Below are 23,120 nucleotides of genomic sequence, written 5' to 3'. Positions count from 1 at the left end.
CTAACTCTTGTGACCCCAACTCCGCAAGGGGTCATGTGGCTGCCTGCTGGGCGTGGAACTGGACAGGGGGCTGGCTTTCCAGGATGAGCTCCCTCCCTTCCAGTTGCACTGCCCATGGGGCCTGCAGTCACAGGTCTGTTAATGTCAGTTCACGAAAACCCAGGGCCCTGATTTTGAATGTTTTTTTTTTTTTTTTTAACTACAGAAACTTTGCAAAACAAAATCTCTCACTGAACCCCACCTGCTCTCTGCTGCTTCCCTATCACCCATCCCATCTTTCCTCTCCCCAGGGCAGCAGCTGCAGTCGCTGGCCACCAGCCCAGGTGCCCACCTCCTGGTGAACTGGACTGGGCAAGCCACACCATTAGCACACATTCATGATTCGACTTACACATTTTTAGGCTCCTGACTTTTCAGAGCATAATGTGGGCTATCCATGCATCTTGCTATGAACTTGAAAAATATGTTGAGTGTATGAGCAGTTGTTTGAATTCACTTGAATCATTACATCCCTTTTTATTAAATTACTTCCTTTATAGGGCAAGGCACACTTAGTAATATAAACATATGCCAGGAAAAATTGCTCAAGACTTGAAAATGGGCACAATAGGTTATGGGGTGTTTTTCAGTGGCATTGCTGGGGGTTGACTAGTGGACCATTCCCAGATTATCTGCCTCTGTAGGGTGATCCCCTTGGACTGACTGGGACCGACGAGGCAATTTAGCAGGTCTGCAGGCCAGAGTTAGCCTGTAGGGAATGGACAGTCAGGCAAATGAATTTTGTCTGGTCCAGAGACAACTGATTTCCACCCCGCAGTAAAGATAACCCCAAACAGTATATTTTATTGTCCTATAAGATAATGTTTTTGCATTCATTTGCAAATTAATTTCAGCATATCTATTTTTCAAATTCTTCTTTGAAGAGGCCTTAACATTTCATTGATTCCCTCACTAGTTAATGAAGCAAATAAAAAATTTACCACACGCTTATTTTCTATTTGTTTGACTCATAATTTCAGCTCTTGAAAATTATACTTTATCATGCCAATCATGATTTCTACTCTCCTTAGTAGGATGTGGCCTGTTGTCTATGTAGGTCCTTTAAATATTACCATAAGAATCCCATCTGGAATATATAACTGACTAGTCTATCTATAAAACACCAGAAAGATGAAAGACATGTCAAAGAAGTTAAGAGAAATCAGAGAACTATCAGTTGGGAATTGAGCCTAGTGGGTCACCATGGAAGCAAAAGCAAAATAAACCCATGGTTTGGAGATTTCATCAGCCACTGGGGGAAAAATCCCCTTAAAAATGGAACATGGGAAGTTCCACAGCTGTTATCTGCTGTTCATGGTGACCCGGTGGTACACGGTGGGGCAGACTCAATGGCTGCTAAATGCCAATCAGAGATGGCACTGACAGGCAGGGGCCCATGCAAAACCACGCAAAACAGGCCGTGCTGGCCTCTTACCTGGGGTTGGTTAGGTTGTAGCAGGATTTCCATATCTGTAACATGTGCTTACAAGTGAGAAGTGCCTCATCTGGGCCCCGGCAAAGAGACTCCAACTTCACTTTGGAAAACAGTAGTCTGTGGTGAGGAGACAAAGGGAGAAAACAGCACAGCTTAAGCCAGACAGTCCCCACCCAAATGGAACAACATGGCCTGGCTTAGACCGGAAAGCTGTTGTACTCATTGTGGAATGAACTGTCCAAAAGTTGGATCTAAGGGAAGCAGTGGTAGCAGGGCCAAGGATTCCAGGACTCCCACCTCAACATATGGCTTTGCCTGTTTCACCATTAAGGCAAAAGCAGGCACAACGGGACCATTTGTGGTCAGGTGACAGGCATCAGAGCAGCTAATTTTATTCAGAACACAGGGATTTTTACAAAGGGCATGTTTTTTTTAAGAACAAAAGCAATTTATCTGCGAAACTTCAAAAATTCATTAAAAGCCAATCTTACTTACAGAATTACACAGGAGATGTGACTCCTGTCTAATAAATCCTGATTTATTTACAAAATTAAACAGTTGATGTAAATATCTACAGATAACCTTCCACAATGACCCTCATCGTGTGATGGTGAACAGACCTCGTAAGCTTCAAAAAGCCTGAACTGAAGGTGCGTAAAGATGGGGCACCTGGCTAAGGCCCACCCCTCTTTATTCTTCCCCAGCCCTGCTATTTAGGGGCTAGGACTTCACCAACTCAATCTTCTCACTCTACAACCACTATCTCTTCCCTATTTTTGTTACTACCAATGGCTTCACCCTCCATCCAGACCCGTGAGCGCTTAGCTTAGACCCTTCTCTTTCTCGGCCCCTCAGAGTCAGCCCATCCCGAGAGTCTATGTATGTCTCTCTGTAGACATCAGAGACATCAGCTCTCTTGGTCCTGGGCTCATCACTGCCATCCTTGTGAAAGGCCTAGCATGAGCCCAGACACTTTCCTGAGGGTCTTCTTCTCCCCTGACTTGCCCGGCTCTAAGAAATGGTACTGTAAAGATCTCCCCAAATCATTTTCATTCCCAGCTCAAGAAACTACAACGCGTCCTTACTGTCTGTAATAAGTCACAATTCCTCATTGAGTCCTGTAAGGCACTCCGCCCACGGGCCTCTCCTATTTCACCATCCCACTGTGCCATGCATCCCACTCGATGGACCAATAGAATTACTGGCCAAAGGCTATGCTTCTTTCATAACTCGATGAATTCATGTGCCATGTCTTCAATCTCAGTCTCTGCTCACCCACATCTCTCCTTGATTCTTCGTAAATTCAGCTAAAGCCCCACCTCATCAAGTAAGTCTCCCCAGACACCACGTTTACACTGTTATAGTCTCTACTCAGTATGTATCGTGTTAGCTGGTGTTTGTTGTTAATAAGAAGAAAAAGAAGAAAAAGAGAGGGAGGCGCTCCTGTTTGTGAAAGGCCCCCTGTGTGCCCGGCCCTGCGCTTGGCACTTTGCAAACAATAGCAGTTTCCTCTTTGTAACAACCCTTCTCAGTAGGTGGTGTTTCTCTCCCCTCAATGAAAGAATCCCAATCTCTCTCTCTCTCTCTCTCTCTCTCTCTCTCTCTCTCTCTCTCTCTCTCTCTCTCTCTCTCTCTCTCTCTCTCGCCTCACTTCCACAAGTGCCTAGAATTGTGCTTGGAGGTCAGTGGGCCTTAAATCAGCATTTGCTCACTGACTACTTTCTCTATAAACCACAGAAGATAACGAAATGTTTCCAGTGATTTGAGTTAGATACAAAGGTGAATTCCTCAATGACAGGCCTCATTTGAAGGCATTTTTCCTGTGAGGGAGACAGAATGAGGGTGGTCTTGACCCGTTTACCACCCAAGCTCAGGAATGGGTTAGCACCAACCACTCCCTCTGAATGGAACCCAAGATGCCCCAGGGGACGCTGGGGGCTCCCGAGGGGGGTGTCTAGGTGGCAGCTTCCTTTAACCTGGGATGATGGGATGATGGACAAGGCAATGAGAAGGATGCAATTCCTGGTCTACAAGCAGGTGGACATAAAGAGCGAGGCCAGACATGAGAATACGACTTGGCTTCTGCTCAAAAACATTGAAGAAGTAGAAATTCCTTGAGGCCTTTCCAGGACCACCTACAAGGAATGACAGCCACTCAGGGTGTCTGGAGGGGTTTTTAAGGAGCCAGAAGCTGACTCCTGCTGCTATCCTCATGAGTCCAGAAGGTGGTTGGAGTACTTTTCCATCCAAATCTTCCACCAATGTGGTCAAGTGGGAAATGTGTTACAAAGGAAGGAGAAGCTGCCAAAGGGTCACCTGTCAGCTTTTGGTGACCTATCGGAGGCCAGAGACCCTTCTGAATGAGGGCTGGTTGCCAAGCAATTTTGGCCAGGGGCGACCCCGCCCAGGACCATGGTGGTTCTGAGAGACACACCGAGTTCCTCTGGCTTAGCCAAGCTCAGGACATGCCTGCCCCCGGGAGGGCCAGGAGCTGGTGGGGCAGGTTTCCCAGCACAGCAGGCAGCAGTGTGGCTCTAAGAGCAATTACCCATGAGTCCTTTAACTGTACCCAAAGTACCAAATGCCAGAGCTTGTCTCTAGCTTCAGCTTGGGGGAACAGTTCTGTGCAAGGCTTCTTGGCTGGAAAAAGAACTTCTAATTAACATGAAATAACAGCTTTCAAACACTTGACTCAGGATATGGAGTTGATAAGGTGTGGGCTGGATTTAAGGGAATCAGACAGGAAGAACAATAGCAGAACTGCTGAGCATAAATGATGGAAAAGGCACCTGGAAGTGAAGCAAGAGGAACAGGATGAAAAAGAGATTGGCACGGAAAAGGAGCTGGAAAAAACAGGTAGGGGAGAAAAAGCCGAGGCTCTCAGCCTCTTTCAGGTGTGCATACAATGGGCAGAAGGCCCTGACAAGCCGAATTCTCAGGCTCCCTTGAAAGCACAAATACAGCAGGAGACAGAGGCCCTGCCTCAAAGAGACTGTGCTCCTTCCCACCATTTCCCCAAACCTCAGCTTGTTCACGAGGCAGAGAACACCACCAAAAACAGACCAAATGATACTTGTCATCATATTTGCCGAACCCTGCTCACACATTTGAAGACTGTTGGAAAATATCTGGCTGGGTGTGTGTCACATTAGCACAGAAATGAGGAGCACACAATCAAGGATTAGCATTTAATTGGCTGCCGTTGATGTCCAAAGATAGTATGAATTCAATCCACCGAGGAAACCCCGAGGCAAACAAACAAGTCAAGAAAATACTTGTTTTGAAAAAACCAGCATCGACTGCATTTCAAAATGTGGAACTGTCACTCTGACAGAGAGGGCAGAAGAGAGGGCCAAGCTGAGAACCGTTGGCTGGCTGCGTCACCTGAGTCCAACCATGAATAGGATGTTTCTCTAAAGCATAAGAAGAAGTCACCTGCTGGGAAAATGATCTATTCCTATCCCTTGTCCCGGGCTCAAAGTTCATTAATTGAATTTTTTTTTTTTTTTGTTCAGAGACTCATTGAAAACTTACAGGAAATTAACGAAGAAGAGAAGAAACTTGCTAAAATACCCATCTTTGTTACTGAGAGACCAAATCGAAGGTCTTACCCAATACCTGTCATGATCTGGCTCCAGGTGCTTAAGCTTGGTCTGCCCACTGCCCATCACGCACAGCCCCCGTTCTGGCCATGATCAACTTCTTCCCGGTGTCACCTGCCTTCATGCCCCTCGGTCTTTGCACACGCTGTCCTTGTGTCTGGAATGCCTTTTCCACTCATTGCTGCTTTTTAAGCATCTACTCATCTTTCAAGATTCAGGTCAAATAGCACCCCTTCACGGAAGCCATCCTTGAGTAATAGGAGCTATCAATTTCGAAATGAAAAGGCAATTCCAGAAACGACAAGAGCTTTCAACTGTGGAATAATAAGGTGCAAGCCAAGAAACTTCTGCTTTCAAGACAAGTAAAATAACAATAACAACAGCAGCTGTCAGATACTTCAAATATTTAATCACTGATTCGTATGACAGACAGCCCTGCACGTTAGGTTGAGAATTCAGTACTAGCCCAAGTTCACACTGCCAGTCATTGGTGGAACAGAAATGTAAACCCAAACCCATCAGACTCCAAGGCACTGAACAGGAAACAGAGGAGAATGACTTAACATAGTCTAACCACGCTATCGACACTTAGGAAGACATACACGTACGTATAGTATTTTCGAATCCATTGCAAAATATGTAACACCCTAAAATGTGCAAAGATCTGTGTTAGCCACTGTGTGGAACAGAACGTAGTATTAAATATAGTCCCTTGCCCTCAAAGTTTACAGTCCAATCAGAAGAAAATACATGATCAAAAATATTAGGCAGGATTTCTGGTTTAGGGAGATTACAACTCTGAAACTTGAGCAGGGCTGTTGGAGAACAGGGCTGCTGGGGTATTACTGTTTCTAGGATATACCAACATCGTTCTTTAAAATACTATCACATTGTCTGTACTTTTTGTGTCTTGCCTTTTTCACCCAAAGTTCAGGCACACACAGAATTTTCTGGTCATTAGAAGGACCCAGTTAATCAAGGTTTTATTTTTCATTAGAACAAATAGAAATACTACTTTACCCTATTTTTGGAATTTTTTAGAGAATCCCCAGATAACTCTTGAAACAACAACTATGTTTGATTAGTTTAGAAGGAAGACAACACGTCCCCAATGAAACTCTGGGGCATGTGGCCCTGTGACTTTTCATTGGGCACCTTAGGGAGTGCATCAGAGTTAGGTTTAATGTCTAATGATCAGCCCCAGGAAGCCTTTCCTGACTCCCTGGAAACTGTCCCCAACTACTAGACACTCAGCTCTAGTCTCTCGCTCTAGTTGAACTTTATTCGGGGCCCCACCCCCATGCGTCCCAGGCTCCACACACCATCCCTTAAGCTCATCGCAGGCCTCACGGCTCCACATCTATGCTCATGGTGGTCCACCCGCCTGCCTGGAAGGCGCTCCCCAGCGCCCCTTCCTGCCCAACTGTAAACATCCCATGGTCTGCATCTTCCACGCGCCCCAACCTAGGCAGGATCTATCTCTTTCCTCATCGCATGTGTATAAAATGTATTTTGTAACCTGTTTATTCCTCTCATATTTGTACAGGTGACTACCTATATGACAGCACCCGATAATGAATCTGAATTTGTTCATCCTTTTGTCAACCACTTTAAAAGCACCTATTATGCCCCTGAGGCTCCAAAGGGGAATAAGACATGGTACCTTCCCCTCAAAAGCTCAGTCTAGTCTTATAGACGCACAATAAGGGATGAACACAAAGCGCTTTGGCAGCACAAAAGAAGGAGACAGGTTCTGCCTGGGGGCCTTGGAAGACGACAGAGAAGTGGGACTTTCACAGCTGGGATCGGAGGGGCCTTCAAGGCCTTCAAGCAGGTAGCTGGAGCACCCAGAGCATAGGCGGGGAGGTGCGAGCGTCCAAAATGAGTTCAAGGAATGATGCCTGAAATCTGGGATATAAGGCTGGGGCCCAAGATGAAGCTAAAAGGGCAGCTATTTCTAAATTCTGAAATCTAATATGTGTGTGTCTCACAAAGCTTTCTGATGAGGAACTCTCAATGAACATAAATTTGAAAAGTTTGGAGAAATACTAAAGTATAATAATAATTCCCTCCAATCTTATTTGGCAGCATAAAAATACACTCATTAAGTACAACAAGGAGGAAATGTACATGTTAATACACAAAACCCTCACTAATTAGCGGATCCGTAAATGCTGTATGCAAGGCAGCTGAGTCAGAAAAAAATGGCAGGTACCCTGGACATGTGGTATTTTGTGCTGATCTGTGCATGTACGCGCCTGGGCTCAGCGTGCCAGAAACCTGGTATTTGTCTGCTGAGTGTAGGCAGGGATGCAAAACAGCTGTGCAGAAAAGCACGTGGTATTATTGGCTCAAGGGGGGGGCAAAAGCCCTGGGGGGCTTCAATACCGTCTCCACATCTCACTTCTGGGGAGCCTGACAGAGAGCTGGAACGGGGTTGGCTGCCAAACATCCGAAGGAAAGTGAGCATCTTTCCAGGTAAAAGAAACTATAGATGGGATGCAAGTATGTTGAAATGAAATCTTAAACTGAGAGATGGTTTGGCAGCCACGGATCAGAATGGTAAGAGAAATAAAAAGAGCTGTGTTAAATGAAGCACGTGGGGACTAGGAGAAGAGACATGGAAATGTGAAGCCAGAGGAGTCAGCTGGCAACCAAGTCTGAAAGGATGGAGAAGCAGCCATAGCTGGTCATGGGAGCAGATACACCTCACTGACCCCTCAGCGGGGAATGAGGAGTGTCTTTCAGGTCCCAGTGTGGCTTCCATTGAGGAAATCCATCTCAATTCATTGTTAACAACATTTCTGATGACCTATTGTGTGCTGGACCTGGAGCCTTTGCATTCCTGGCTGGGATTCCCAAGCAGCCCAATAGTAGAAGGTGGTGTTCTCTGTGAAAAGCAGCCTGTGGTCCCGGGCTGAGACACTGTCATTGAGAATCAATCCTGTCCCTGGCCTGTGAGCTGCCTGGCCTGGCACAGTTCAACAGCCCAATTACTACCAGGTGAGACAATGACACTGGGTTTACAGGTGTGCAAGCCCCAAAGCCGAGAACTCAGACCACCCTGAGGATCCTCTGACAACAGCTGGAAGCATGGGGAGGAATGGAACAGTTCACGTGACTGCTCCCACTAGATCTCAAATGTAGTTTGGGGTGTCACTAATGGTGAACGTTCAACAAATGTCACCGGAACGAACGGTCTACCTGCTCACTGTTACATAGGAAATACACAATGCCTTTGATCACCTGGCTTACCTAATTGCTGCACTGACAGGCTGTTCATTGGCTTATTAGAAGAAATACGGATTTTCCCAACTAATCCAAAGCTGAAAAAGACCCTGAGAGGTCCTATGAAGCTTTGCTACTCAGCGTGTGGTCCGGGGCAGGCAGCCCCAGCACCCTCGGGGAGCTTGTGAGAAATGCAGGACACCCACCACTCTACACCCAATGGAACAGAATCTTCACCTAACAAGGTTCCCAGGTGATCTGTGTGCAAGTTTAGATCAAGAAGCGCCACTCTAGTTCCTAACTCTCCGTCCTAACCTTCAACGGTCTGATACTTTTTTAAAGACCTCCACGGAAAAGAGTGCCCATAGCCCCTACACTTTGGAAATTCTACCTGTGTTTATTTCCTTCCCAAAAGAATTGTGGGAGTGTTCTGTTCTTAAATTCAGTGGGAATTCTGATCAATCACTTACATTAAGCTCACACATGAAGGGCACCTCCACGCTTGGTCTTGAACAAAACGCTTCCCTTCCTTTGGGAGTGATTTCCCAGTTGGTTTTCCAATGGCTGCACTATCACTCCATCTAGGTCCTCCCCAAGTGTCTCCAGTGACGGTCACTGTACCCATTCAGGGGGTACCATTCACACTGTCACCCACACAAGGGGCACCTCCTGAGTCTGCGGAGCACTGAGTAATCATCCACTGCCATTGTGGGTCCTTCTCGGGGGTGAAAAACTCAAATGTCTTCCAGAGCCAGGCGAGTAAATGGGAGCTGGGCTCAAGATATCAGGGAGTGTTTGGAGTTGTGCCAGCCTACTCTAAAAGTAATCAAATCCCAACATTGTTGAAATGTCCGCAGACCTAATGGAACTCTACCAGCAGACGTCAGCTCACTGGCCACCAGAAGGAAACCCCTAGTCTACAAGCTTTTCAAATCTGAGTAACTTTACAAAACCCAAATGCACACATGGATTCCTGATCTGTTTGCAAAAGAACAACCAAGGGAGGGTTTGAAGAGTATGGCTCTTCTCTCTCATACGTGCAACTTCTCTAGGAATAAAGTCCTGTCCAGCAACTGACCCGGGTGGCTCATTGGAGAACTTCTGTCCAGGAGTTTTTAACCACTGAGGAAATTCTAGAAATCTGACCATGGCTGCTCGAGAAGGAGATGCCACACAATGTGCCGGCAAGTCTGGGGAGGTCACTTAGCATTTCCCCCACACTGGCCTCGCTGTTTCTGAGACCGTTATCCCAGCCCAGCCTTCCAGATATGCTGATTCCTGGGAAAACCCACACCATATTTATTTAGCAAAAGAAAGTTCCAGGAGCAGACATCGTGCTACAGAACTTAGCAGCCCCTCATCCTTGGATGGGAGGCTGCTTGTGAGTGACGGGTTCTGGGGACGGTCCCCACCTTCTCTGAGGATTCCGTTGTGCCGCATGGTACCCTAATCCCGCCCTCTCCTTCTGACAGGCAGGAACCCCCGTTAGATCTCATATCAGTTCCATTTTGTTTCTCATTGCAGTCAAAATGTCAACAATCTGGAATACGGCCCCCATCCTTCTGGTGATATTTTTAGAACAAACAACTGACATATTTAACTGAAATAAATCACCTCAAGAAACCCGCGTTTGGCTCATTTTTTGCTCCTGTTTCAGCTAGGAGCCAGCACCTAAGCTGGAAATGGCCTGGGTGGGATGAACTAAAAGCACCTCTGGAATCACACCGCCCGTGTTCCAAAGACCTCCTCCCACGCCTGAGTGTGACACTTTTATGAAGGGGGCCATTTTATTTAGTGATGCCCACAAAGCAACAGGGTGTGGACACCAACAGTCACGACAGTGTCCTGAGTGCTGTGTCACTGGGTGGTGCTGGGGGCTCAGGGCTGCAAAGTAAGTAGGAGGCGGAGAACCTGCCCTCGGGTTTGGGGAGCGGTAGTTGAGCAAGTGCCTTCGGCACAGTAAGTGTCAAAGAGCCATCTGGTAAGTAAATGTGTGAACAGAATGTATTTGAAAGCAAGTCTTCCCATCAAACTACTCAGGCATTAAACAGAAATAATCTATTCTTCCTGAACCACAAAGGCACTGGTCACTTCTAAAATGGGGGAGGGGTGAACCCAAAGCAAGTCTACTGCCCCACCGCTCCCCAAAGGCCATCGCTCTGGAGGGTTTCCATCTTTATTTCTGACTCAACTCCCATGGCCCTGATCTCCCCACATTCTAAGTCTGAGGATGGGAGCTCAAGTGGAGAAATGAGACATTTGGGCCCATTTCAGTGGACAATGGCTGATATTAAAAGAATGGAAATCCTTCACTCACCTAGACCTAGAAGGGAAAGCGCCCAGGCCAGATATGACATGGACTCAAAGGAATCCCTGAAATTCTGTAAGACAGAAATGGCCCCCTCCACTCCAAGTCAGGAAGGGAGCCAGGAAGGAAGAAGCCCGCGGAATGCTAGAAGCTGAGCCAGCTCTTTGGGACCAGAGGAGGACAACACATCTCCCTGGATCGGGACCTTGAGTCCTTGCACTTTCAGAAACCTGCCCCTGTGAGTCCTGGCCTGTGTTCCATGTCCCACATGCTCTGTTTTTACCCCTGGGTGTTCTTACTTAGTAACTCATGAAGGCTTTGCTTTTGTTTTTGCTTGGCTTTTTTCAGAGGTACCTTTGGGAGACCAAAGGCAGGACCTCTGCCTTTGGAGCTTTACCAGCAAGCCTGGCCCCCCTTGATCGCCCTGACAGTGTGGGTGGTGGTGGCCGCAGTGGTGATCTTTGTTTCTTCTTAGCCACTTGGCACATCCAAAGTAATTCTCCTCCACATAGCTCTGTGAGCTGCGTGAAGACAGGGCCAGTTTCCTCAGCCATGGCTCTCCTAAGCCTGGCACACACTTGGTAGAAAGTGGGGGCTCTCTAACCATGAAAGTAGGGGACATGTTCAAAGGACAGTGAACCTGATCATCTCCCACTGGGTTATCAATCCTCACAAGAATAATTATGGGATAAATTTGGAGATTCTCTACTTTCTCCTCTTTGCTCTCAGATATTTTTGCTTTGTTTTTAAATAGTGAACTTCCATTACCTCAAAATGCAAAAGACCATTACGAATGAACTGACATTCAACTGTATTGGTACTGTTTGATGTTTTTTCACAGTTGGCTGGGTCACTAGCAAGTGCTTTATGTGACCCACTTGCATGAAAGTCCAAGGACACCATCATTTGGTCACATAGTGGGACTTGGCAGAGTAAAAACCAAAATGCACAATAGAAGAAACACAGGTAGACGCATGCTTAGCTGTGGACTAAGGCTACCAGGCTACTCAGCAGGGTCACCACTTTCAACCATCTATTGCACAAACACGTGTAAGTGTTTGCAGCATGCCAAGAACTGGGCTAGGTGCTGAGAATCCAGAGCTTTACAGGAAACACCGGCACATGTCTGGGGATGATACTCCATACTTTGAATTGTTGAATGAGACAGTTAGGAGAACTTGAGATCTTATACAGAAAAGCACCAGGTAAATAAACCTCCTGCATGCCACCCTTGGGGATGGAGGAATTTGGTGCAGTGGCCCCAGCGTGGCCTCTCCCAGCTGCCAGGCCTTGTGAGTAGCTCCTCTCCCGGGCTGACAGGAAACCCCCGTGACCTGAAGGCTTTCTCTCCAGCCTACTCAGAAATAACCAGGAAAGGGGGAACTCTCTAGGAAGGAAGCCAGACACTCCTGTGTGGGGGACAGACAGTCACATGCATGTCTAGGACTGGTCACGTGGAAATGGGGAGAAGCATGGGCCAGCACAACTCCCCACCCGAGGACACAGCGGCTCTGGCCCTGGAGACAGGAAGGTCCTCTCGTGAGCAAACTTGGCTTCAAATACAGTTCTCCTCCATTTCCTCTTCTGCCCTTGCCTCGTAAACCCAGTTTTCCGTTTCTAAGCCATTTTTCATTGACTTTGGGGGGTTCTGTCTCTTTTGCCGAACACTTGCATTTACGGAAGGCAACAGCACAGACCAAGGCCTCACAAAAAGACTCCACGAACAGGCTGGTGCAGTGGGACGCTGCTTCCCGGCTTTAGAAGTCCCCCCAGGAAGAAAGGCGGCTTCAGGACCCAGAATCAGAGAACCCCAAGCCATCTAATCTCAACCTTCCAAGAACGGGGGAACCCTCCACCGCCACACAGGTCAAGGCGTCAGAAAGTTGATTTTTTTTAAAAAAATGTGGTAAAATATATTAACATAAAATTTACCATTTTAAGTGTACATAGTTCTGTGGCATCGGGTCAGAATGTCCTTCCTTTTGAAAGCTGAATAATATTCCATTGTATTTAGATTCACCCCACTTATTTCATCCATTCATTCATCCGTGGACACTGGGTTGCTTCTACCTTTTGACTGTTACGAAAAATGCTGCTAGGAACTTGAATGAAGGATTATCTGTCTGAGTTCCTGCTTTCAATTCTTTTGACTATTTACCCAGATGTAGAATTGATGGATTGTATAGTAATTTATTTTTAATTTTTTGAGGAACTGTCACACAGTTTTCCTGTGGCTACACTAGTTTACATTTCCACCAACAGCACAGGAAAGTTCCAGTTTCTCCACAGCCTCATCAACACTTACTTTTTTAAAAAAAAAAAATAATAGCCCTCCTAATGGGCATGAAGTGGTATCCCATTGTGGTTTTGATTTGCATTTCCCTAAAGATTAGTGATGCTAAGCATATTTTCATGTGCTTATTGGCCAATTTTAATATCTACTCTGGAGAAATGCCTATTTGAGTCCTTGGCCCATTTTTTATTCAGGTTGTTTTTTTTTGTTCTGGAAAGTTGATTTTAAGCTACTGCACCACTGAATCCACTGCACTTTGATCTGTGGTGCTTTTCAGGCTGCCTGCCACCCACTCTCTTCTGCCCAAAGATTCGCCTCCCCAAGGGACGCGCATCCCTGGGTTGGTTATCTTGCACTCAGCCCTCCCAGACACCCTTTTATGTATCCATGGATCATTTCTCTAATTTAATGACATGAACGACTTCTTTCCTTGTGGTCCAACTTTTCTATCAAATGCAATTTAATGGGCATGTTCATTACTCCATCACTTGGCTCAGACATAAAAATAGCCTGTAACACCTGGCCTCTCAATAATCACTACATCAAAACATTATTCAATATGACAGTTCGACTTAAATTGAGTTTCTCTGAGAGTGTGCGTAGAAGTGAGACAGAGTGCGAAAGAGACACAATCTTACTTGCTAAGTAAGGATTTTTTTTTTTTTAAACCAGATACAGACTCCGTTCAAGTAAAGAATGATCCTAACCATGTTTTCTAGTTTACTGATAAGATTAACAGGGGAGATAGCATAAAAATCCTGCTCACCTGAACTGTTAGCTCTAAGAGAGCACTAACTGTCTTTCTCTTGTTCATGGCAGCATCCAAATACCTAGCATGCATGGCACCTGGAACGTAGTAGGAACTCAGTGCTTCAAAGGCAAAGGTTATGAGCACAGATGTCAATACCAGACTGCCTGGGTTCAAATCAAGTCTCCACCACTTACTAGGAGCATAATCTTCGACAAATTACTTAACCTCTCTGTGCCTCAGTTTCCCTATCTGTAAAATAGGGATGATAATGTTACTACCTAGCATGATTCTGACGATGATTAAATTAGTTAAAAATGCGTTAAGTTGCCTATAACAAAGCAGTATATAAATGCTAGTGACTATAATTGCTAAATGAGTAAGTGAATGAATGTTATATTTGTTCACTTCTTTCCACACTGTGCCTGCTAGTGCAAAAAGAAACGTGGCTGACAAAATCTGCTTTCACATAATAGGGTAGAAGACCACATACAAAGAAGAGTGTTGTAGAAGAGCCTACGGTCTTCCAATCAGGTGACTGAGGATTTGTTTCAGCACCTTCCGATGTGTCAAAGTTATGGATCAAAAAACACACTTGAAGAAGTTGTTCAAACCGGTAACGATCCCACTTATATCCTTAAGAGGTTTCAAAAATTACTTTCTTGTGCTTTATAGTAACATTTGATGGTTTCTTAAGTGTGCTGGTCATCCATCTGATGACCTCTCTGAGAGCACATGAAAAAGGACATGCATATATTCTGTTTAAATAGGAAAAAGCAAAATTCAAATCAACTAAAAATCTATAATCAGGAAAGTTGCACAACCTCAATTTGTTTCAGGGCAAGAAACTCTACCGTGGCTGTGGCTGCCCTGCCCTTAGCAGCCATTGTAAGGCCTGCCGAATTAGAACAATTTGTTTTAGTTGTACTAAAGTCTCCAAATGCCGCAGTAAGTATAGTTATGACACTATCTGATATATTTTCCAAAGACAAAAAGTAACAGTCAGTTCTCATCCCAGTATTTTACCTACAAAGGAATCTCCATGGCAGAAACAAAGTCTGCGAGGGTCTGATCAGAGCCTTGGCCGACAGACACCTGACACCTACTTCTACCTCTTTAGGCCAATGAGGAAAATTATTAAGTAAAATGTATTAATCAATTAGGAAATTTTTGCCAAGTTGTATTTCGAAAGAAGAAAGATCGAGGTTCTTATACCAAGTACCGTAGACAGTGAATCTATTAGAATTTATGACCACTGCTCATAAAAATGTGTACTTTATTAAATTATAGTTTGGGAAAAACTCACTATGTGTTAGAGACATTTAACATGTAATCAGCAAATATCAATTTTTCATCCTTTTGTTTAGGTATTTAAAAGTTAACGGATTTAAAAACATTTTTTTTCCAACAGAAAAAGAAGGCAATATAGGAGGAACAAAAAAAGACAAGATTGTATAGAAATGGCAGACATAAATCCAACCACATCATGAATTATATTAAATGTGAACAGGCCTAAACACTTGCGACAAAGGCAGACATTATCAGATTAAATAAAAAAGCAAGACCCTACTATATGTTATCTGTAAGAGAAGAAATATTTAAAATAATAATGGCTAAGAATTTTCTAGAAATGATAAAGAATACAAACAATACCAATCCACAGGTTTAAAAAGTCCAGTGAATTGCAAGCAGGATCGACTCTTAGCTGCATCGTCGTGAAATGTGAAACGTTAGCAACAAAGGCAATAAGGCCAGAGAAAGACCGGTGACCCAACAATGAATGAAGATTAAACCGTGGACTTCTCAACAACTACAAAAGAGCAAGACCACTTGTGTAGTGAGAAAAGGTGAGCCTGGCTGCACTATACACCTGAAGCTGAATAATAATGAATGTCAACTATAATTTTATATATATATATATATATATATATATATATATATATATATATTCCCAAGAAGTGAAGTACAGCATATGGGATAGAGACAGTGGAAAAGTAATGGCTGTATGCGATGTCAGAGGGACAGTAGATTTGTGAGGGGTATAAATGATAAATGTCTAACTATTACAGTGTTTTGTACACCTGAAACTAATTAAAATATATATATATATATATAATATTTAAAAAAAAAGAAAGAAAAGATGAGCCTGGGATGATACGTCCAGTTTGAAAATCTCTTTTTGAAAGTAAAGTCAAATATATTTTTAGATGCTAACTGAGAAAGTTTGCCAGAAACAGACCCTCATTAAAATTTCTAGGGTCATCACTAAACAACAACAACAACAACAACCAAAACAGAATGTTTCTTTTTCAAATTAGTAAAGGAAAAATACGTAACAAAATCATAACCTAGAAGAAGGTCGGAAGGGAGAGGATGTGGTATGAAAAAAGGCAGGACAAATAGAAGGTACAAATGAGATGGTAGACATTGAGACAAATACATCAGTATTTACAATAAATGGAAATGGACTAAATATTCCAGGTAAGTCTGTCGGCTTGAGTTAAAAAATAAATCAGCTATATATAATGAGCACAAGAGCATATGTAAAATAAAAGAATATAAAAAGAGAATGGAAACATATCCCAAGCGCACACACACACATACACACACACACACACACACGCAATTTGTATGTGTGTAGATATGTATATGCACACATGTATGTGGATATATGAATGTAGACTTTGAGGCAAAATTAATTACATGACTTATTACATAATGATGAAGGCTGAATTTACCAGGAAGACACAGCAATTCTAAATGTATCCGTACCTAATAGTACAGCTTTACAATATATAAAGCAAAAACTGCTATGTGGTGAAACAGAACAATCTACAATTCCAGTGGTGGATTTCAACATATCTCTGCTCAATAATTGATAAAGTAGACACGAAAAAATTGGTAAGAATAAAGAAGATCCGACTAGCATAGTTAATAGCTTAACCTAATAAAATACATAAAAATTTACTCCCAAATCCAGCAAACATTCTTTTCAGGCACACATGAAATATTTACAAGAAGTAACCACATGCTGGGCCATAAAACAAGTCTTAACAAATTTTAAATTTATATAGATTATAGTCTCTGAACACAATTCAATGAAGTAAAAGCCCATTAAAAAAAGATAGGTTTAAAAAGTTCATATTTGACAATTATAAAACACAGTTCTAAAATAACTAATGAGTCAAAAAATAATGGAAATTTAAAAATATTTAGAACTGAACAGCAACAAAAATTTTACATAACGAAACTTGTGATGTACAGCTAATGCAGTACTTGGGAAATTTTTAGTCTTAAATGCTTATGTCAGAAAAGAAGAAAGGCAAACAGATTAATGAACTTAACATCCAACTTAAATGATTCAGAAGGAAAACCAAATAAAACAGAATAAACTCAAAGAAAATAAATAATAAAAATAAGAACAGAAATTCATAAAAGAGAAAGTAAACATATAGTTGAGATGATAAAAAAGCTACTGGTTCTTTGAAAAGATCAGTGTAACAAATTTCTGGCAAGACTGTTCAAGAAAAAAAAGGAAGGTGCATTAACAGTATCAGAAATGAAAAAGACTTAATCACAGATGTAGGACAAAAAAGAGTTTAAAAACATTATGAACAGCTTTATGCCAACAGAATCTAAAATTTAGATGAAATGGACAAAGCCTTAAAATATATATTACAATAGCTTACTAAAATAAGTAGAAAACCTAAATATCCTACAATCATTGTTTTAAAAGCATCAGAAGTCTTTCCATAGAAAGAAAGACCAGTCCCAGATGGTTTTACGAACAAGTTCTATCAAAACTTATTATTCTAGGAACAAATAATTCCAATCTCACACGATGATTCCAAAACACACAAAAAAGAACTACTTCAACTCATTTTATGAGGCTAGCTTAGCCTTGATGCCAAAACTTGACAAGGATGTAATGAGAAAGGAAAATGACAAAGGATTTCGCCCTGAACATAAATGTAAATGTTCTTTAAAAAAATTAGTAAACCGATTCCATAAAAAAGCTAATATAGCATGATCAGATTGGGCTTATTCCAAGAATGCAAAGCTAATGTAACAGTTTAAAGTAACAATTAATATACTATTCACATATAGTCAATAAGATGGGTACTAGATTTATTGGAGGGATCACTTCATAAGTTATATAAATACCTAACCACTGCGCTGTACACCTGAAACTAACACAAAATAATATTAAATGTCAACTATAATTTAAAAAAATATATAGTCACAGGATATAAAGTACAGCATAGGGAATATAGTCAGTGGTATTGTTATAGATATGTACGGTATCAGATGGGTAGTAGACTTGTTGGGGTTATCACTTTGTAAGGTGTGTAAATGTCTAATCATTATGTTGTTTTGTACACCTGAAAATAATAATAAAAAAATAAAAAATATATACACTATTCACAGATTAAAGGAGTAAAATCATATAACCATCTCAATAAATACAGAAAAAGCATTTGATAGAATTGATATCAATTGATGACCAAAAAAAAAAAAAAACCCTTAGCAAACCAGGAAGAAGGAAATTTCCTTAACCTCTTAGACTTTTGAATAGGAAAGCATGGAAAATTTTTTTCAAGTAAGTAGGAATAAATCTAGTAAAACATGGGTGAAATCTTTATGAAGTAAATTATAAAACTTCACTTATGAAGTATCTTTTAAAGGCGTCAATAATTAGCGATATAATGCCATGGATTAGAAAACCCACTGTCATAAATATATAATTCTCCCCAAAGTGTGCTATTAGATTAAATGAATTCCAATCAAAATCTCAACAGCTTTTTTTGTGTACTTGACAAGCTGATTTGAAAATTTGTATGAAAGTTCAAAATTTGTATGAAACAGCAAGATGCAAGGATGGATCTTGCTAATCCATATAATAAAGTTGTAAGAATGAAGAAAGAGTGGCAATCACAGAGAAACGGGCACACTGACCAATGGAACCAAGTAGAAAGCTCAGCAACAGCCCCCCACACTTTTGGACATTTGATTTAGTACAACAGTGGCAGTATGGAGCAACAGGGAAAGGAATCTTTTCAAGACACGATGCTGGGACAATTGGGTATCATATGGGAAAAAATTATATTGGATCCCTCACACCACACATACATAAAACAATGAATTCCAGATGGATTCCTAGCTTTACGTGCGAAAGATAACGAGAGAGCTTTTAGAAGATAATTTAGGAGACTCTCTTCATGATCTTGGAGAAGGCAAAAGTTTCTTAAACCAGACACAGAAGTACTAGCCATGAATATGATTGATAAATTTAACTCCTTTAAAATTAGGAGCTTCTGTTCATCAAAAGACATCATTAAGAGAAATCAAAGACAAGGCACAGATTGGGAGAAGATTTCTGCAGCACATACAACCAACAAAAGCACTTGTAACCATAATATATAAAGAAATCCCACAAGTTCTGTAGTATGAAGACCACGACCTAGTTAGAAAAGAGGAATGCGACATATGCTTCACAAAAGAGAGAAGCTAAATGAAGAACCAAACAAAAGGGTGTTCAACCTCATCAATAATGAGGGACAGGCAACTTAAATTCACAGTGTGATACCACTAACTAGCAACCACATTGCCCAAAATAAGTATGACAGCACCGCATGTGGCGTACGGAGCCACATGGGCTCTCAGGCACTGCTGGTGGGCGTGGAAACCACCTTACAAAACAGGTTGGAATTATCTGGTAGAGTTGAAGATGCACAGGTCCTATGACCCAACAATGTCACTCTCAGAAACGCCTGCACATGTGGACCTGTGCAGGGACATTTGCAGCAGCATTGTTCCTGATAGCCGAAAACCAAAAACAACCCACATATCCACTCAGAGTAAACTAGAAAAACAAACCTTGGGCTATTTACATAATAAAATGCTATTCATCAGTCTAATGAATAAATTGCTGCTGCATGCAATAAAGATGAACCCCAGGAACATAACATTAAGCAATGAAAGCAAGTAGTATAAATATGTACTCAGTGTGATTCCATTCTTTTAAAATTTTAAAACATGCAAAACTAGAATTTTTGTTAGTTAGGAGTACAGACATACAGAGGGTGTCCAAAAAAAGGAAGGAAAGGAAAAAGGAAAGAAAGGGAAAAACGGTATTAAAATTGTAATACTCAATATATACTGATATTAAAAGATGAATACAAGTCACATTTGACCTCTGCAATTACAAGAGATGCTCAAAGTGGTTACTATCAGCGTAAGTTTAATATAGTTTTTTCCTTTCTTAAAATGTGTATACACTTTTTGGGCACCCTCTGTCTATGGCACACAAACACAAGACAGCTCAACAAAGAATTCAGGAGGGTAGATAACCTGTGACGCAAGAAGTAAAGGGACAGGTTAGTGGGGGGTATACAGGAAATTCACAGGCACTATTAATGTTCTTTTTCTTAAATGAAGCGTGGGCATACATGTGTTATTGTATTATTTGAAATATATTTAATAATCTTTTTCTTCAACTCAATACTTAATAGTAATTTTAAAGGATCTAAAATATTGTATTTGAAAACACTGTAGTAGTGGTAATAATAATTCCTATGAATTGTTAAGTGATCAACATGTACAGATACCTTAGCTGCACCAGCTAGGACAGCTGAAAGCCCTTGCAGGAGCAGCTGGTCTTTCCTGCCTTACCCATCATTACTGTTACCATGAAATGAGAAAAGCTGGTGTACCATGGATAAGCTTAACAAAGACCAAAACTTTCTGTTATTCTCTACACCAGGCTAAGAGGCTAGCTAAATCAATTCTCAGCTCAACAGTTTGAACTGTTCGACAGTTGGGAAGAGGGTTCACCTCCAACTAGCAGGTACTGACTATACATCAAAGACGAACTCAGTCTGTGGCAGGTATGGCTTGGGGGACACAAACAACACGAGGCATTGCCAGGCTTCTGAGTCTACCGATCTGCGGGAGACAAGCCTGTCACAAACAGACAATACGACATGACAGGTGTCCACATAATCTTGTAGAGGTTGATGTCGCAATGTTTTACTGGGTGGGAAGAAACCACGGGATCGATTGGCTACATTGGGCCCAACTTTTAATAAAATATTCTTGGGAAGAAGTTTCTCATCATAAAGGAAGAAATACAAATATTTAAAAAGCAAACAAGTCATCGCCTGCTTTCAGACCTGCTGCCATATGCTTTGCTTTTCTGAGCTTCAGGCTTAACATTAAAATAACAGGCTTGCATTCCTCAAATTATCTCTACTGCTGTTCCTTATTTCTACTAGTACTTGAAAAGGCTGTCAGCTGCTGTCACTTGGAGGCATTACCATATTAGCCACCACTGTTTACTGCTTACTGTGCGGTGTAGCTATTAGTATAATAAGCCTGTGCTCAGATGATGCTCCAGGCTGTCTATGAGCCACATGCTGGAGTCTAACATCTAAGGAAGGTGTTGGGGGGTGGGAGGCAGGGAAGGCCCTTTTATAAATATTGATGAGAGAAACTGAATTCAATTGCATCAGGTTGTACTTCACTGATAGGTAAAGGACTGAAGATTTTTTTTAAAGAGCTTTAACCACTTTAAGGTTTCCATGGGCTAACGGGCTTCGGACAAAATCCAGAAATATACTCGGTATGTAAAAGAGCAAGTGTGAGATCTGCAAGAAGTAAAGCACTGCGGCAGAGCTCTTTAATTCCCTCTGCATAAATAGCCGAACCTACAAAAGAAATCTCTAGTCAGAAGTTTCCTGGATTAGAATGAGAATTTTCTCCAAGGGGAGAAGAGAAGTGCTCTTTTCACATGAAGACAAAGAAATGTTTGTAATGGAAATGTGTGAACCAATTTTCCAAGAAGAGCTGTTGAAACGCACTGATTAAAAACACAGTGAGGTGATGAGGCAGAGAAAGAAAGCAAGCCAAAGTTGATCCACTTAAAATTTGCAATTACACTTATTTCTGAAAGTGAAGACAGCCAACCTGGGCCACCGGCTACATTCCTTCCCCTCCCCCTGCCCAAAGCCGCCCCCACCCTATTAGTGCCCCTGCCCCTTAGACAATTAGAACCGGCCAGCCTGCAGGACTGTTCACTATTTCTGGCCGCTGTGTACCGGTTACTAGGCTACTCCACAGAGGATAACAGGAAACGAGTAGTCCCCAAGATTGTCCTTCCCAGCAAAGCCTAACCCACAGGCCTGGATTCAGGGCCTTGGAGGTAAGATGTGATGGTAAGTATAGACAATTCAAGCATGTGGCACTTGATAGTGACAATTCTTAGGTTATGTACAAATGCCGAGTGATTGATTTAAGGAATTCCATTTCCTACAGAATAAAACTCAAGAGGTCAGGAATTTTGATGAAAATGGCTTAAAATATAATAATTAAAAAAAAATCCCCTGAAGCTAGTGACACCCCCTGGTAACGAAGGACAAACAGGCTCTGAAGCAGTTTCCCAAGTTTCAGTCATTGGAGTTTGTTCAGTGTAACTTTTGCCATATCCGGCTCTATCTGCATGACTATTTACTTAATATTTTTCTTTAAATTGACTTAAAACAACTCATTTAACAAATTCTTAGTCTCCCTCCGATCAATAATTTCCATGAAATCACATTTTGATATGCAGTTATATTTTTTCTAATGTACATTAAAAAATGTATAACTACTAAAATAAAAATGGTCATCCACAAGCCATCAAAAGCCATGTTGTATGCCCCAAGAGTACACAATGGAAAAAATGGATAAAGTATTGTACCTTGATAACGATGACCTAACGGACTACAGTTGGCCTTTGAACTATGAGGGTCCAATTATATGTGGATGTTTTTCAATAAATACTGTAAATATACCTATTTTCCCTTCCTTATGGTTTTCTTAATAACATTTTCTTTTCTTTAGCTGACTGTATTGTAAGAATGCAGTATACGATACATATAACATACGAAATATGTGTTAATCAACTATATTATCTGTCAGGCTTCTGGTTAACAGTAGGCTATTAGGAGTAAAGTTTTGGGGGGGAGTCAAAATTATATGTGATTTTCAGCTGTGCAGGGGGTTGGTGCCCCTAACCCCCATGTTATTCAAGGGTCAACTGTTTATTTGTTTCTAAACATCTTGAAGAAACAAAAGTAAAGGAAATTGTGTACTATTTGCCCTTGGGATATCCATGAAGGATTTAAATTAAGTAGATTAGAGAGAAGGAAGTTGGGGAGAAGTAAATCGAATAGTTTTTGAGTACGGGAAAACCAACACCTATGACCACTTACATAAAGTTTTCTGGATATTCGCTCAGGGCCATGTCGATGATGTTCAGAGCATCGTGGTAATGCTTCTGTGCTGACAGCAAGAGGGCGAGCAGGTGCAAGGAGTTCACGTCATCACCTTGGAGTTGAAGAGCTTGGCGGACGTATCCCAGAGCCTCTGGTATCTGGTGTAAAACAAAACCCAAAAGAATTTTTAAACACACACACACACACACACAC

At 42.0% G+C, this 23,120-nt stretch overlaps 1 protein-coding gene across 7 annotated transcripts in view; it reads right to left on the bottom strand.

Annotated features, from left to right (window-relative positions):
• The window catches only part of TTC7B (tetratricopeptide repeat domain 7B), a 240,122-nt gene that overhangs the window by 70,301 nt on the left and 146,701 nt on the right, over window positions 1-23,120 (bottom strand). For all 7 annotated transcript variants that reach the window (XM_033108190.1, XM_033108192.1, XM_033108194.1 and 4 more), the window contains 2 exons: window positions 22,905-23,065; window positions 1,475-1,591 (listed from right to left, as the gene is read on the bottom strand). In XM_033108190.1, coding sequence (XP_032964081.1) covers window positions 1,475-1,591; window positions 22,905-23,065 — 278 coding nt within the window. The remainder of the gene's footprint in view (window positions 1-1,474; window positions 1,592-22,904; window positions 23,066-23,120) is intronic.

The sequence above is a fragment of the Rhinolophus ferrumequinum genome, chromosome 6 (assembly GCF_004115265.2).
Source record: "Rhinolophus ferrumequinum isolate MPI-CBG mRhiFer1 chromosome 6, mRhiFer1_v1.p, whole genome shotgun sequence".
In the NCBI taxonomy this organism is placed as follows: domain Eukaryota; kingdom Metazoa; phylum Chordata; class Mammalia; order Chiroptera; family Rhinolophidae; genus Rhinolophus; species Rhinolophus ferrumequinum.
The sequence above is the reverse complement of the archived record's forward strand: the minus strand, read 5'-3'. Positions and strand labels throughout refer to the sequence as shown.